The 16,844-nt window shown below is 31.3% G+C and overlaps 1 protein-coding gene and 1 non-coding gene across 2 annotated transcripts; one reads left to right on the plus strand and one right to left on the minus strand.

The window, feature by feature from the left end:
• Positions 1 to 4,100: 4,100 nt before the first annotated feature.
• Positions 4,101 to 4,207, plus strand: LOC131173554 (small nucleolar RNA R71). The gene has a single exon (XR_009143870.1). It is a non-coding gene; the product is annotated as a small nucleolar RNA R71 (small nucleolar RNA).
• Positions 4,208 to 13,854: 9,647 nt separating this feature from the next.
• Positions 13,855 to 15,883, minus strand: LOC131173143 (potassium transporter 5-like). The gene is made up of 2 exons (XM_058135003.1): positions 14,791 to 15,883; positions 13,855 to 14,301 (listed from the first exon to the last, which is right to left on the minus strand). The coding sequence occupies exons 1-2, from the start codon at positions 15,111 to 15,113 to the stop codon at positions 14,178 to 14,180; spliced, it is 447 nt and encodes a 148-aa protein (XP_057990986.1). The 5' UTR covers positions 15,114 to 15,883; the 3' UTR covers positions 13,855 to 14,177.
• Between the last annotated feature and the right edge of the window lie 961 nt (positions 15,884 to 16,844).

Consider the following 16,844-nt stretch of genomic DNA (forward strand, 5'->3'; position numbering starts at 1 on the left):
TAGAAATGCGTACCTTAGCGAGGATGGGAGAGGTTTAAGCTCTACCTATTTGGCATTTTCCTGGAGCTTGATTTTGGGCTGTTCCTCCTTTAACTCCTCCATTTCTGAGGCTTGAGCTAGGGGTGGTAGGGGTGGATGAGCTACTAACTATTGTACACAGGCTACTATTTCTGTATTTTCATCATCCACTGTGTGGCTGTGCACAATACATGCTTCAAGAGGATCTTTAGGATGTGTCTTATGAAATTCCTCTTCAACTTGTTTGTCAATTATGTCAACCTTGAAGCATTCATCAGGTTCGAATTTGTGTTTCATTGTGTCAAAAAAGTTGAATTCCACTTCTTCTTCTCCTACCTTGAGGGTTAGTTGCCCATTTTTGACATCTATGATAGCTCCGACGGTTGCCAAGAATGGTCTTCTCAAGATGATAGGGATCTGAACATCTTCTTCCATTTCAAGGACAATAAAGTTTACTGGAATGAAGAATTTGCCCATTTTGATAGGGATGTTCTCAAGTTTGCCCACTGGATATTTAACAGATCAATCAGCCAATTGCAATGAGATTGTCGTGGGCCTCAGTTCCCCGATCTCCAGCTTTTTGCATATTGATAGAGGCATTAAACTCATGCTTGCCCCAAGATCACAGAGGGCCTTGTCTATTTTCTTGTTACCAATGAGGCAGGGTATGGAGAAGCTTCCTGGATCTTTCAACTTTGGAGGCAGTTTGTTTTGCAGTATGGCACTGCATTCCTCTGTTAGAGCTACTGTCCCATAGTCTTCCAGCTTTCTTTTCTTTGACAGAATTTCCTAAAGAAATTTGGCATAGGATGACATCTGAGAGAGTGCTTCAGTGAAGGGGATGTTGATATAAAGTTTCTGTAAAACTTCTAAAAACTTCCCAAACTACTTGTCCAATCTGGATTTTTAAAATCTCTGAGGAAAAGTTAGGGGAGGCTGGTATGGCTTTGGTAACTTCTTTTTCTTCCCTGCTTCTTCTTCTTGATCTTTCTTAGCTTCTCCCTCCTTTTTCTCTGCTTGGCTTTCAGATTTTTCTAAGGTCTCATCTGTTGGTTCTTCCTCTGATTGTACTAGAGTTCTCCCACTCCTCAATGTAACTGCCTTACAATGCTCCTTTGGGTTCATCTCCGGTTGACTAGGCAGTTTACCAGCAGCCTTACTTGAAGAACTTGCTTGCTGAGCAATTTGATTTTCCAGCATCTTGTTATGGGTAGCAAGTTGGTCCATTCTAGAAGTTAGCTGTTTAATCAATTCATTCTGCTGTTGTTGAGCTACTAGGAACCCTTCTATCATGGATTCCATGGTCATCTTTGGTTCAGGTTGCTGAGGTTGAGGAGGCGGTGGTGGTTGTGCAAAGTTTTGGCCTTTGTTTTGAAATCCAAGGGGTGTTGGTTGTTTGTACCTGTGACACCCCTTACGCGTCTACAGTGTAGCCGATTAAGATATGCCACACAGTGTACCTGATAAGTCTTTCTTTTACTTATTTTTTTAATTTTATTTTCATAAATATTTGTTCATATTTTAAGTCATATAATTCACCTACTTAAATTGATAAGTCAGTCAAAAATCGTCTCTGAAGCCGAAATGACCAAAATGCCCTTCGTTTGGCTTAAGGAGCCAAAATTGTCTGTACCGATCTTAAAAATTCTCCTAACCTTTTCTTGGCATTCTAATGCTACCTAGGGCATCATAACTCTTCTCTGGCATCTCAGCAATTATTTCATGGGATTCCCCTCGGGTTTAGGGTTACTAGTTGTGAAGACAGCAACTTCCCATTAGGGTCACCCATCGCTAGGGCACCGACTCATTTAACTTCATTGTATTTTATTTCTCAAATTTTTCCTTAATTTTTCTTATTATTATTTGGGTTATTTATGACTCATCACTCTAGTTTAATAATAGTTCCAAACATTCTGGCTCTCTGGACAAACATTAATCACCTGAACAATCGAATGCACAGACTAGCTAAAGTGGGGGTGTTACAATTCTTTTCCTCTAACAAAAATTTCGTCCTTGAAATTTGCCCTTTGTAAATAGTCGAGGAGCTGCTACCTCCTTATTTCTTCACCTTACTAGAGAAAACAGATCTGCATTAGTGTCACCTTGACTCATATGAATGCAATGCATGTTATGCACACTATCTTATTCTATCTATCTATGCCTAGGAACCCCTAAACCATGCTCTGATACTACTAAATGTGACACCCCTTGCTCGTCTACAGTGTAGCCGAGTAAGATATGCCACACAGTATACTTGATAAGTCTTTCTTTTACTCATTTTTTTAATTAAATTTTCATAAATATTTGTTCATATTTTAAGTCATATAATTCACCTACTTAAATTGACAAGTCGGTCAAAAATTGTCTCTGAAGGCGAAATGACCAAACTGCCCTTCGTTTGGCTTAAGGAGCAAAAATTGTCTGTACCGATCTTAAAAATTCTCCTAACCTTTTCTTAGCATTCTAATGCTACCTAGGGCACTATAACTCTTCTCTGGCATCTCAGCAATTATTTCACGGGATTCCCCTCGGGTTTAGGGTTACTAGCTGTGAAGATAGCAACTTACCATTAGGGTCACCCATCGCTAGGACACCGGCTCATTTAACTTCATTGTATTTTATTTCTAAATTTTTTTCTTAATTTTTCTTACTATTATTTGGGTTATTTATGACTCCTCACTCTAGTTTAATTATAGTTCCAGACATTCTGGCTCTCCGGACAGACATTAATCAAGGAACAGTGGAATGCACAGACTAGCTAAAGTGGGGGTGTTACAATTCTTTTCCTCTAACAAAAATTTCGTCCTTGAAATTTGCCCTCTGTAAATAGTCGAGGAGCTGCTACCTCCTTATTTCTTCACCTTACCAGAGAAAACAGATCTGCATTAGTATCACCTCGACTCATATGAATGCAATGCATGTTAGGCACACTATCTTATTCTATCTATCTATGCCTAGGAAAGCCTAAACCGTACTCTGATACCACTAAATGTGACACCCCTTACCCGTCTACAGTGTAGCCGAGCAAGATATGTCATACAGTGTACCCGATAAGTCTTTCTTTTACTCATTTTTTTAATTAAATTTTCATAAATATTTGTTCATATTTTAAGTCATATAATTCACTTACTTAAATTGACAAGTCGGTCAAAAATCATCTCTGAAGGCGAAATGACCAAAATGCCCTTCGTTTGGCTTAAGGAGCCAAAATTGTCTGCACCGATCTTAAAAATTCTCCTAACCTTTTCTTGGCATTCTAATGCTACCTAGGGCGCCGTAACTCTTCTCTGGCATCTCAGCAATTATTTCACGGGATTCCCCTCGGGTTTAGGGTTACTAGCTGTGAAGACAGCAACTTCCCATTAGGGTCACCCATCGCTAGGGCACCGGCTCATTTAACTTCATTGTATTTTATTTCTAAAATTTTTCCTTAATTTTTCTTACTATTATTTGGGTTATTTATGACTCCTCACTCTAGTTTAATTATAGTTCCAGACATTCTGGCTCTCTGGACAGACATTAATCATCAAAACAGTCGAATGCACAGACTAGTTAAAGTGAGGGTGTTACAGTGCCCCTGTTGCTTGTTTATTGACTGATTCTGCTAATTGGACCATGAGAAATTTGGGTGGTTCCTCCATCCAGGGTTGTAAGCGTTTGAATATGGATTATTGGGCTGCCTCTGGTTGAAGTTTCCTCCATTATTCACATAGTTTATTTATTCTGTGGAGGGTTCATTGAAGTTGTTATATTCTGAATTCATATACCCTCCTCCATAGCTATCCTTGTGTTGACTGTTTGTACCAACTGCGTTGGCATGCATTCTGTTGAGTCTTTTTGTGAGCTGATCAAATTGAGCATTTATCATACTTAGGGCATCCACTTCCAGGACCCCTACTGTTCTCCTTGCATTTCCTCTTTCATTTGACCACTCATAATTATGGTATGCAACCCTCTTTAGAAGTTCAAGTGCTTGTGTCACTGTTTTCTCCATTAGATCACCTTCTGCAGCTGAATCAACTGTGCTTCTTGTAGAAGGTAGTAACCCATTATAGAAATTTTGTACTAATAGCCAATCCTTTATGCTATGGTGTGGACATTCCCTCTGCAGGTCTTTATATCTTTCCCATGCGTCATAGAGTGATTCACCTTCCTTTTATCTGAAGGTGTTGATCTCAAGCCTCAGCCTTGCAGTCTTTGTAGGTGGAAAATACCTTGCTAGAAAAGCTGGTGAGAGATTTTCCCAAGTGGTGAATGTTCCAACTGGTTGAGAAAGTAACCACTTCCTTGCCCTGTCTCAAAGGGAGAATGGGAATGCTTTGAGTCTTATGGCTTGATTAGAAACTCTATTCATCTTGAATGTATCACATAGGGCAAGAAAGCACTAGAGGTGATAGTGTGAATCTTCTATTGATGAAACTCTGAACTAGGTTCGCTGAATCATTTGAAGCCATGCTGGTTTTAATTCAAAGTTGTTGGCTTTCACTGTGGGTCTAATAACACTGGGCTGAAATCCTTGGACAGATGGAGCTCCATAGTCTCTCAAGAGTCTTGGTCTGTCATTATTATCGGCCATGGTTGAAATTTCAGGATCTTCTTGATCGTGCTCTTGATGTTTCCTTTCCCTCCTGATGGCTCTCAGAGTTCTGTCTATCTCCGGATCACAGTATAAAATTTCTTCTTATGGCCTTGTTCTGGTCATATACCAGATCAGGCACCTGAGAGAAAAGAAAAGAAATAAAACAAATCAAATAAAATTAGATAATAAATATAATTGCCTAAATCAGCTAAATTGCTTATCGCTCGATATTACTAAAGCCAAAATCCCCGGCAACGGTGTCAAAAACTTATTTCGCTGGTTTTACAACCCCACAAGTACACGAATCACTAACAAGTAATAAAGTGATGAGTAAAGTATCATTCCCACGAGAAATTTGATTAGTAAGTACCAATCTACATGGTAATTTTGACTATTTAGGCTATCGAACAATGAAGGAATGAAAGTTGTCTATTTTAAACACTAAAATGATAAACTTAAAATGAAGTAATCTATTTTGGAACAATTTCAGAATTAAGATTTCACACTTGAATTTTACTATGGATGTTATCTTGTTTATTTACTAGATTGAGAATTGTTTGCCTTGATGGAAATCAGTTCTAAGGTATCCTAAGTCCTCTCTCAAGGCACCTAGGGTGTATTTTAATTAACTTAAACCCGACTTTTATGGCGATCAAATTAATCAAATTCCTTTAAGGTCTTTGACTAATTTTGAAATTCCACAAAGGTATCAGCCTATGTCTAGGTCAGAATTCCTAGGTTTAAGATCTTGATTTTCTAATATTAATCTTCACCTTTCAGTCCTTCAATTAATATCTACAATCAATACTAAGTGGGTACCGGCACATAGCATGCATTAAGATCACAAGAAATTAAATCAAGGAACAAATCTCAAATCCAATAAATAAAACTTAATGTTTATCCATAACAATGATTACAAGCATTACTCTCCCAATTCCAGAATATGAAAACTACTCACTCATGAGTTCAGCAAACATCATGATAAAAAGGTAAAGACAGTAAAAAGAAATCATATAGAAGAAATAAAACAATAAAAATCCATTTAAGGAGATGGAATGAAGGAACCAAAGAGAGTTTGCAGCTTTGATCTTGTGGAACTTCAGCTGGAAAACTTCTCTTGATACTGATATTCTTCTCCTCAAGACGGCTAGAGAGAGTGCAGAATGTGAGTTTCTTTAAAACTCCTAAAAAGTGTTGTCAAATGATCCTCTTTTTGGATGTTTTTTCTTTCTATTTATAATAGTTGTTCTAGGGTTAGGTCATTTTAAGTCCCAAAAGCCTTAGAAGTCTGATTTGAATGTGTAAACAAGAGTGGGAATTCGGGTTTAAAAACTGGCTACCGCATGGTACATGGCCCGTGTGTCACTACACGGCCTAGGGCTGTGTAACTTACTGGAGTGAAATTGTGGAGTCTTGCATTGGCACAGAGACTTACACGAGTCTGCGCTGGCTACACGGGCCTAGTTACATGGGCCGTGTACTTTTGTTCTCAGAAAGTTCTTCAAGCTTGTGCCCGGCAGAGACTTACACGGGTCCCTGCAGATTACACGGGTCCAATTGCATGACCCGTGCACTTCTGTTTCTCCATTGGCTCTCTGGTTTTCATATGGCAGAAGATTACACGGGTCTGTGGCTATGCTTACACGGCCCGTGTACTTTGTATCAGCAGAAATTCTGAGTCTTTTGACTTCTCCAAGCTTCCCTTCTACACTCCTATACTCTGGGGCTTCACCCAAACACCTAAAATGATGTAGAAAATATGAAATTAAGTGCTTGACAATAGAAATTATAAAAACTAATGAAATCAACTACTATGCATGAGATTACTTACCTAAATGCTATGAGATAGTATACAATTGTGCTTAAAAACATCTATACAATTCGAGTGTATCACTACTTAACGTAAATTATTTAATAATAGTGAAGTAAAATTTCAATGCATATATATATATATATATACATATATATATATATATATATAATATATATATATTAAAGATGGGTGAACATGTAAATAAGGATGTGCATACCATTCATTTTTATTTAAAAGATGCATAGAAAGAAAAAAATGAATGGTATGCACATCCTTATTTACATGTTCACCCATCTTTTATATATATATATATATATATATATATATATATTAGCCTTATTATTACCATTAGTTATCTATTATTTAAGATCACATGCTAATAATAATGAAAAAAGAGAAGTAGTTCAATATCTCTTGCATGCACGCCCATTCATGTTCTCTATATAATTTATGTACATGCATACTCATTTTCTTTTTATATTTTTATAGCAATAATAGAAAAAATTGCATAAAAATTTTCAATATAAAACTAAAATATCATTTATTGCTTGGATAATTTTTTAACAATATCTAATTAAATAATTGTATAGAATTAACATATACAAAAATTATATATAATAAAAAAAAATAATTTGTAATTTTATATAATAATAATTTAAAAATTTTAAACTCCTACACAACGTAGTATTTGTGACACCCCTCACTTGTCTACAGTGTAGTTGAATAAGGCATGTCACACAGTGTGCCGGAGATCTTATCTTATCTTATTACTATTTCCAGTTCTTAATTTATATATTAAATAGCTTTTAATGAAGTGTATGTTACGTACTGAAATTTTGGTTCATTTGGGATTTCGAAAATTTTTTAGAAAATTTGGCAGAGTACCGACTAAAATTTGAGAAAAATAGTTCTTCAAAAAACCTGTTAAAACACTCCTAATATAATTATTATCTCTGCAAATCCAATAAGAATCAACACAAGTTCAACTCAACATTTCATTCATACCTTCATCATATCCATTTTATCATTTCATTTGTCATATATGTATCTCAGTTCCCATATTCATTTCCATACAATTACATTCATACTCAACTCATATATCAAAATTCTCAAATTTCATTAATTTACATAATTTACAAACTAATTACATAAATTCATAATTTACAAGATATGCAAATTTATTACATTTCCATAATTTATATTACAATATAATAACTAATTATACTGCACAAAATACATAATATGACTTTTGTGAGCCCTATCATACATGCATTACTAAGGAGGTGACAACCTTGGACACTTTGTAGATCCAGACTCCAAAATCTCAGTCTAATGTCTATTGGACTTTATCTTCAATACCTGCGCGAGGAAACAATCCATCGCACTAAGCATTTCTGCTTAGTGGTGTAATAATATAACAAGGAAATAATATACAAACAAAGATAGCAATAAATCCTAATTTGGGTAATTAAGAACTAATTTAATTTGTGTGAAACTTCTAATATTTACTATCTTTTATCCTAATTTATTCTTTTTAAACGTGTTTAGTTCATAAATTTACAGTAATAATATACAATATACAAAATTAATAAAAAATACTAAGTTTATATTCATATGGTTATAGAAGGTACATTTGTAATATTTATTTAAGTTATACCTATTTTTGCTAATCTTTCATCATTTTACTTAACAATTTTTATGTGGTTTGGATCATTTCATAATAACTATTCTTCTTAATTATAACTAATTCTTTTCAAGTCTTTCTAACTCATTTATTTAATTTCTAATATTTTTAATTTATTTCATTGCCCAAGTAACCTATGACAGGCTGACTAAACTGGATAAGCGGGTCACTGGGCACTGGACACTGTGGTGTCTCAGGCCGTCATACCATGGGACGTGAAATACGGAATGTCAACCACGTATGCAATCAGTATGGCTAAAAAGCCATGGTAACAGATAATCAGATAATCGGCATACAAGCCATGAATGCGAGCATAAAGCCAGAAATACAGACATAAAGCCTTATGCAATACTGCTAAAATAATACTCTATTGGCATGCTGATCTATCCAATCTTACACACGTGTCTAGGAAATAAATTGGCATATTAGTACCATTAAGCATTAATATGTATTATTATATCATTATTTCGTTATAAGTTTCAATTACAATTTATAACAATTAATTCTATTCCTATTAGAAGTATAAATTTTTAGGTCACAATTATAGATAATTTATGCATTCCTCATAATTTATACATTTATTATATTATCCTAATTATCACAATTCACATCAGTTGTTCTCAAGTACTATTATACTCAAAACATTTTTCCTTTCTCCAATAATAAGAACTAATGTCTCCTTCACATAATCATTTGATTCATATATTTATTACAATATTTATATAAATTCACAATTCAAAAGTAATGTACTTGCTAAGTATTTATGATTTCCCTTAATTTCTTTCATATACCATTAAGTGTTAATAGGTTTTATTATTTCATTATATATTCCATTGTGTGTGTGTGTGTATATATATATATATATATATATATATATATATATATATATATATATATATTTGTTGTAACATTTTAAATTCTATTTTCTAGTGGAAATACAATATCCAAACTTATTTTCACCTAATGCGTATAGTCAAAATTTTCATTTATATGATTCACAATTTATCAATCATATCATCTATTTATCATTTACAATTTCTTATCTAATTTATCACACCATTTCACATGTACCTAGGTTTAATATTTTTTTATTTATATTAATTTACAAACCACATTTCAAATTATGTTAACAATATCCCCTAAGTTCTATTTATGATGAGAATACAAATCCCATTTACCTATTCACACAATTTAAGTATACATTAAATCATGTAAGTAAGGTGCCATTAGCAATTTAGGTTTTGGTAGTTACTACTCACCTTACTATTCAAACATAAATGTTGACTTTTTCATACTTAATGGACATGTTAATTCTAATTACACCAAGATCCCACATTTTGAGTTTTACATTTGTTAGTATTAATTACCAATTGCAATTTAAAGTCCCCTAGATGCATTTCCAAATTTTCAAATTTGATTACCTAAGTTTACTGTTCCATTGGACAATTCTACAGTAGAAATTGGGCTAACTTTTCTTCATTAAAATTATTTCTTAGTGTGTCTTGTTTAATTTCCTTTTTGAATCACTCCATTTGGAGTTTTGTAACTCAAGTTATGGTCAAATTACCATAAATGGGCGGATTGGTCCTCACCCAGATTTTCTGGGCAGAACTTCTACCAAATTTGGTGTCCTAATTTCGACTAGCAATTTGAATTGGTTAGGGTCAGAATTTGAGTTTCTATTCTTCATGAAAGTTGTTCTACATCGTCTAAGCTTTTCATTGATATAAAAATCAGGTCAATTGGACATTTCTACACTGAGTTATGACCGTTTGAACAAACACTATTTATTTAGTTATTTTCCAGGAACAGCTTATGTGTTACCCGAATTGAGGCAATTTTTAGGTCAACTTAAGTGGGTTTTCTGGGCAAGGTTTGTTCACAAAAAATGTTGCATTATGTGTCTATTTTCACCTCTAATTGGCCTTGCACCAATTGAAGCTATACAAATCCAATTAGAGCTATCCAAACACCCTAGACTCCAATGGTGCAGATTCACAGCCACAAGGCAGCTCAATAATTTCACAATCCAATGCCACATTTAATCCCAAATTAAGGTCCAATCATGCCAATTGGTCATCAAGTGACCTTAAGAACCCTAATTTACCATCAATTTGGAAAACCCTAATTCTTCCTCAAACCCTAATTCCCAAATTCTTAAATCTTACTTCAAACATAACAATTGACGTTATATGTCTCATATTCACATTCAAAGCTACCCATGAACAATTTTAATTCATTCAAAACTCATCAAACACTTCAATCATCAAAGCTACCAAAAATTGAAGTTGGTCCATACATAGGTATATTCTTTCAATTCCTTAAATTTCCAACTCAATTCATGCTCCTACCATGAAACCTAAAGACAAAGTAAAGAGAAATAGCACTAACCTTTTAATGAGCATTTCTCACTTCTCAATCCTTCACTTTCTTGGCTTTTCTTGGCAACCAAATACTTTCCCAAGAGGTGTAGACAAGTTTTAATGAAGGCAATTTAGGGTTTAGTGGTGTGAATCATGGGAATGGAAGAGAGAGATGAAACAACATTCATGGAGGTTGAGAGAGAAGTGTGGCTGGCTGGTTGAGAAGATGAAGCTAAAAATCTTTTTATTTTTGTCTCAATTTATATTGATAATTATACCTTTAAAAGGCTTGGCTAATTCTAATTAGTTAGAAATTTTAGTTTATTCATTTATGACATCATGCTTATGTCATAAATCAAATTAAATTTCATTTTCTTTTCTCATTTCTCTTATTCATTTTTAATTAATTTCTCATCAATATTAATTCATATTTTAGGTTATATAATTCACCTACTTAAATTGACAAGTTAGTCAAAAATCGTCTCTAAAGGCGAAATGACCAAAATGCCATTTGTTTAGCTTAACAGACTAAAATTGTCTGTATCAATTGATTTAATTTTTCTTGTATTTTCTTAGCAATTTATTATCATCGAAATCTCAATAATCCTTCCTTGGAGTCCCAAAAATTATTTCACAGGGTTTTCCATGGGTTTAGAGTTGCTAACGGCTTTTACTGTTACTTCCCATTAGGGTCACCTATCGCTAGGGACTACGGCTCATTTAACTCTGTTGTATTTTATTTTTAAATTTTTTTCTTAATTTTTCTTACTATTATTTGAGTTATTTATGACTCCTCACTCTTGTTTAAATATAGTTCCAGACATTCTAACTGTCCGGACAGACAATGGTCACCAGAACAGTAGAATGTACGGACTATGTAAAGTGAGGATGTCACAGTATTGATTGGTCTCACTTCAATGAAAATAAATAAATTGAAAAAATAATTTTAAAGTAATTAAAAAAACTAATAAATAAGCATGTGGTTGATAGAAAATAATATGAAGTTTTATTTTATTTTTTTAAAATTTTACTATTTTAATTTTATTCATTATTTAATTTATAATTATTTATAATAAAATTAAGTTTTTCACTAAATTTATTATTAAAATTATTTATTAATTTATATTTTCTATTAACTTTTTTATTATTTTATTTTTTTTAATTAAACTATAATGTCTACAAATTGAAAAGCAAATCTAAACTTCACATCAAATTGTTACTTTTGATTAAAAAATTAATGTTAAAATAAATTTAATTTATTTATTTTTGAAACAAAATAATAATTTTGAAATTAATTTTCTAATGAAAAATAACATCTTGTTCTAAAATTTAAATACATCGCTACTAAAATATTGTCTTTTAGAGACACCTTGAGACAAATAAGATATTTGTTCATAATAACTATTATTTGAAGCAAAATTTTATTACTCTCTAAATTTTATATCATTTATTTTTAATGACTTATTTTTTTAGATAAAAATTTATTAGTCTCTAAATGTTATATTATTTGTTTATAATAATAATAATTTTTTTGAGGCAAAAACTTATTAGTCTCTAAATGTATAGTTATTTATTTCTAATAATTAATTTTTTGAGGCATAACTTATTAGTTTCTAAATGTTAATTTTTAATTCGTTAAAATTAACTTTATTTGTATAAGAAGTTTTAAGTTTTTTTTTTTTTAATTTGTTACTAAAAAAAATTCCTTTTTCATTCTAAAAAGTTTATATATATATAATATATAGTGCATTAAGTATGTATAAATTATATATATTTAAATAAAAATGTGATTTTTAGAAATTAAACATGTAAATACATATACATATATACTTGTATTGTATTATGTTTCTATATATTAAAATAAAGAAATTATATTTTTGTTTTAATCTATGTAATTAAAGCTTTTAACCAACAAATTGTTATTAATCATTGAGATAACAAGTGTTATTAATTTCTTAAGAAAAAATTCAAAAATTTGATAAAAACACTTTCACCATTAAACTATAAATATTTGGATGATTTAAATTTATTAATTATGCATATATTAATATATTTATTTTTAATTAAATTTGTTCTTAAAAAATATATGAGTACCATAATAAATATAATAAAATTTGATTATATAATATAATATATTATTAATTCTTTGTTATAGTAAAACATTATATGATGAATTGAAAATTTAAATTCTAAATTCTAAATTAAAAAATTAATAATTTATAAAAAAAAAAAAGTGATGTTCCACATTATTTAAATTGCTTTTTTAAGGATTTGAGAGGGTGATGATTTTCTTGTAAAAAGCAATTCTCTTTTCTTAACATTTCAAGCAAAAAGTGGGTCCAAATACGGGCGTGCTAATTATAGTTTATTTTTAAAAAATATATATATATATATTTATTTTAAATAATATTTATTATTTTTAGTAATTTAAATAAATTTCATTTAAATCATAGTAGTAGATAAATATTATTTTATTAAAGATAAATAAATGCATTTATATTAATAATTATTTATATAAAGAAACTAATATATAATGACAAGATATTTTATTTTTAGAAAATATTATTTGAGATAAATTTATTTGGTTCTAAAAGTAAATTTACAAATTTTAGTATAGATGATTAAAGTAAATTTAATTTGTTTTTAAAAATAGATTTAGGAACAATAATATAGTTTGTTAAAATGGAAAGGGAGATAATTTTTTTTTTTTAATCTCTATAGGTTATTAATATAGCAAATGTATTTGTAGAGACAATAATAAATAGGACAAATAATTATTTATCTCTAAAAATATATAAAAATAAATAAATAATTTTTTGAGTCAAAATTTTTACTCCAAATATAATGATTTTGGTGTGGTATATTTATAAATTATATAAAATTTAATAAAATTTTAATTAATCATAAAAAATAATGATTTATAGAAAATGTATAAATTAATAAACAATTTTAAATTTTATTAATAAATAATTATTATTTAATTTGCTCATAAAAAATTAAAAAGGAAAAAAGAGATACAACAAGATAAGGAAGAGAAGTAAAATGGTAATTTTATTTTTAGAAAAGGGATAAAAAAATAAATTTTTTGTATTTATAAATTATGAGGATTTTTTAAAATGAATTTAACAATTTTTTAAGTTTTAAAATAAAATTGACTTATGAAAATAAAATAACCTTTGAAATTGAGCTCCTCTCTCCGACAAGAAGCACACTCAAGAAACCACAACTTTCACATCAAACACGTGTGATGCATAGCTTTATACACCCATATTTTTCATATACATTTATTAAAAAAAAAAACAGATGACATAACGATGAGGTTTCTTGAAAAATCCCAGAATTCAAGCCTAGCCCAGAACATATTCCCGCTGCCCTAGCCACGAAAGCTCAATACAAGAAGCTTCATGATGAGAATTGCATTTGCATACAACAGTAGCAAGCACAAATTTAAGTCAAGAAATTGTGATATCTCACATCTGTGACATATCAAGATTTTATAAATTTTAAATATGCTTAATATTTTTTTATAGGCAAAAAATTTATTTATAATGATAATGAAAAGGAAGAGGAGAAATAGCTCTATCTTACACCAAAAACAGAAGACAAACTCACAGAAAATCCAGCCTAATCAACAGCTACCGACTCATCAAACGAGAAAGAACAAAACAGAGCAAAATTACAAGCAACCGACAATACTGTTCTATCTGTTCCTCTAAGATCTCACTTGACAAATGCCAACTTTGTTCCGAAGAGATCCCACCAAGCTACCAACGAAGGCCTAACATTTTTCTGAGAAAATTCTTTCGAGGAACCAAGAAAAACTTCATCAGGCTGCCTCACACACCTGCTTAGCCGATTGTAGAGGTGGTATATAGTTAATTTCTTCACTAATTTTGAACCATTATGCAGCCATCACAAGGCTCTCACCCATTAGATAAACACCACCATCCCTTTGTGCATGATCAGCGATGCCACCTCCCTTTGAATAGTTACATATGAACATAATGGCCACCACAATGAACGCAAAGGACACAAGGAATGTACCCTCCATCAACAAATTTGTAAGTGTATGCTCTCAATATCGGTAAGGATTTATGGCCTTCCTTATGAGAAATTAAATAATATAACAGTGATTCTACATGGAATGACAAGTCAATAAAAATTAAATATGTATAAGTGAGTCCCATAATATTTAATTTTTATGTTTCTATTAAGTGTCATTTTCTAATTAATTTGTCATTTCATATATTTATCCATAGCAGGTAGTATATAGAAAATCCAGGTAAATGCAATAAAAGCAAACCAAACAATAAGAAGTGGAGCAAAAGTGTACCTAACTTTATCTATTCCAAACCTCTGAATTTGAAATAAGGAAATCAAAATTCCCACTGAAATCCACATGATGGCATTATCAGTAAGACTAGGATCATCCTCCTTAATACATTCAACTGTGAATAACAGTGATATGCAGGGTGTGAGAATGCCATAACTGAGAACCATGGACACTCTAATCATGCTCATGAACAATAGAGAGAACTTTATTAGTACGCTATTCTCGAGAATTAAATTTACAGCTGAGGCCATCTTCATTCGGCGGTTTGGCGTCTCCAACTTATAATTGGACAATTCTCTATTGTTAGCCTGATGGTTTGGCATCGTATTAATCTTGGCATGGCGATATACCAGCGCTTTTGGTGTCTCCAACTTATAATTGGACACCTTTTGGTTGGATTGACGGACAGGAGAAGATGGTTCATTCTTTGAATATCACAGTCCGTTGCATAAAAGAGCAATTTTGACTTGCTTTTCACTTGCTTACTTTTCCCACCGAGAAGATGGAGATCCCCGAAATCAACAACAGATCTGGATTTACTTCGCCGCTTTAGAATTCTATTTACTATGAAATTAGAGGTATGTCACCGTCTAAACTTGGGCTACCATCAGAAGAAACCGAGTCAATTTGGGCTTTGGGCTCAGGTGAAACCCATTCAGACTTTGAGGATTCTTCCTCGTTACAGCTGGATGCATTGTTTAACGACAACGACCGCTGCTCCACGTCAATAGTTGTTAGGAGTCGTGGGTTGAGGAGTTAGTGGATCCTTGCAAACCATTTCAAGCTCAAAATATGTCACGTTCTGAATTGGTAAGGAGTGGATGACCTTTGGCGTCTGCAACCTTTGAATTGTCAGCTAGAGGGAAAATGTCTAACGGCATCTCATTCCAGAAGTGACAGCTATGTTGTCAGCAATGACAAAGCTATGTTGGGACAAAGGCGGCCATGGCCCTCCCAAGTCCCAACAACTCCATTATTCTTCTTTAAATTTTTAAATTTTTATTTTAAAAATAAAATTTTATTTATAAATAATTGTAACTAAAATTATAATAAATTATTTTAATATTTATTTATTTATTTATTAAATCACATATATTTTCTAATGTATTGAGTTAAGTCTAATTCTACTCGTGCGGAGGCCTAATAGGAATAAAAAGTTCCCGATGAAAATTTTCTTCATTTATAAAAATTAAATAATCGACCTTATTTAAAAAATATAAAATTTTTTACCACTAATATCAACCCTATAGTTGATAATATCTTTTTATTTTAATTTACATTAATTTTGTAATTGTTCTTCATCTCCATTAGTTTTGTTAATTTTATCAACAAAGTAACTACTCAAATGAATTATATTTATAAGAAAATTGAAATGGACTTTCATTCATTATTTTTTATATGATTTACATATGTTTAATTAATTAATAATTATTTTTTTAGTTTTAATTAACTAATTTAATATAAATTATATGTTATATAATTAAAGCTTATTGGACAAAAAAAGTCAAACCTTCTATATCATATTGCAATTTTAATTTTAAATAAGATATCCTAATATTTCAAATTAGATGTAAATATACCCAAAATTTAAAATCAATTCTTGAAATTTGAAAATTCTTGAATGCAGCCTTATAGGTAGAATATAAAGCATTTCAAAACAATGACTTGCAATTTTATCTTTTATACAATTTCTGAAAGAAAAATGCACCAAAATTGGAATAATTCACTTATAGGTGCAAAGTTAGCCATTTAAAAATTTTCATAACCCTAAGTTTTATGCAACGCATACAAGCATTTCATGTTATTGCAAAACAATTAGACGAGGCCCCAATCAATTACTAACATGCCTAATTAGCCAATAGGAAACAAATCCCTAAAATTTACAAAGTTAAGGTTTTGAAGAAAAACTCACCCTTAAGGCACAGAATCAAATTTTAACCACTTAATCCGAGTAATGAAGATACCAAGTGTTAGCTCTCTAACTTGTCCACATAAGCCCCTTGATCAAAGCTTTTTGATCCAAGCAAAAACTCTTGATTCTACTTCCAAATGGG

Source organism: Hevea brasiliensis, chromosome 14 (assembly GCF_030052815.1).
Source record: "Hevea brasiliensis isolate MT/VB/25A 57/8 chromosome 14, ASM3005281v1, whole genome shotgun sequence".
Classification (NCBI taxonomy): domain Eukaryota; kingdom Viridiplantae; phylum Streptophyta; class Magnoliopsida; order Malpighiales; family Euphorbiaceae; genus Hevea; species Hevea brasiliensis.

Bases quoted from the DNA above. Each gene is read 5' to 3' on its own strand.
- LOC131173143 (XM_058135003.1), bottom strand. From the start codon at position 15,113: ATGCCAAACCATCAGGCTAACAATAGAGAATTGTCCAATTATAAGTTG. The intron at 14,302-14,790 runs GTACACTTTTGC...TCGGCTAAGCAG, and splicing joins TTTGGAATAGATAAAGTTAG to GTGTGTGAGGCAGCCTGATG.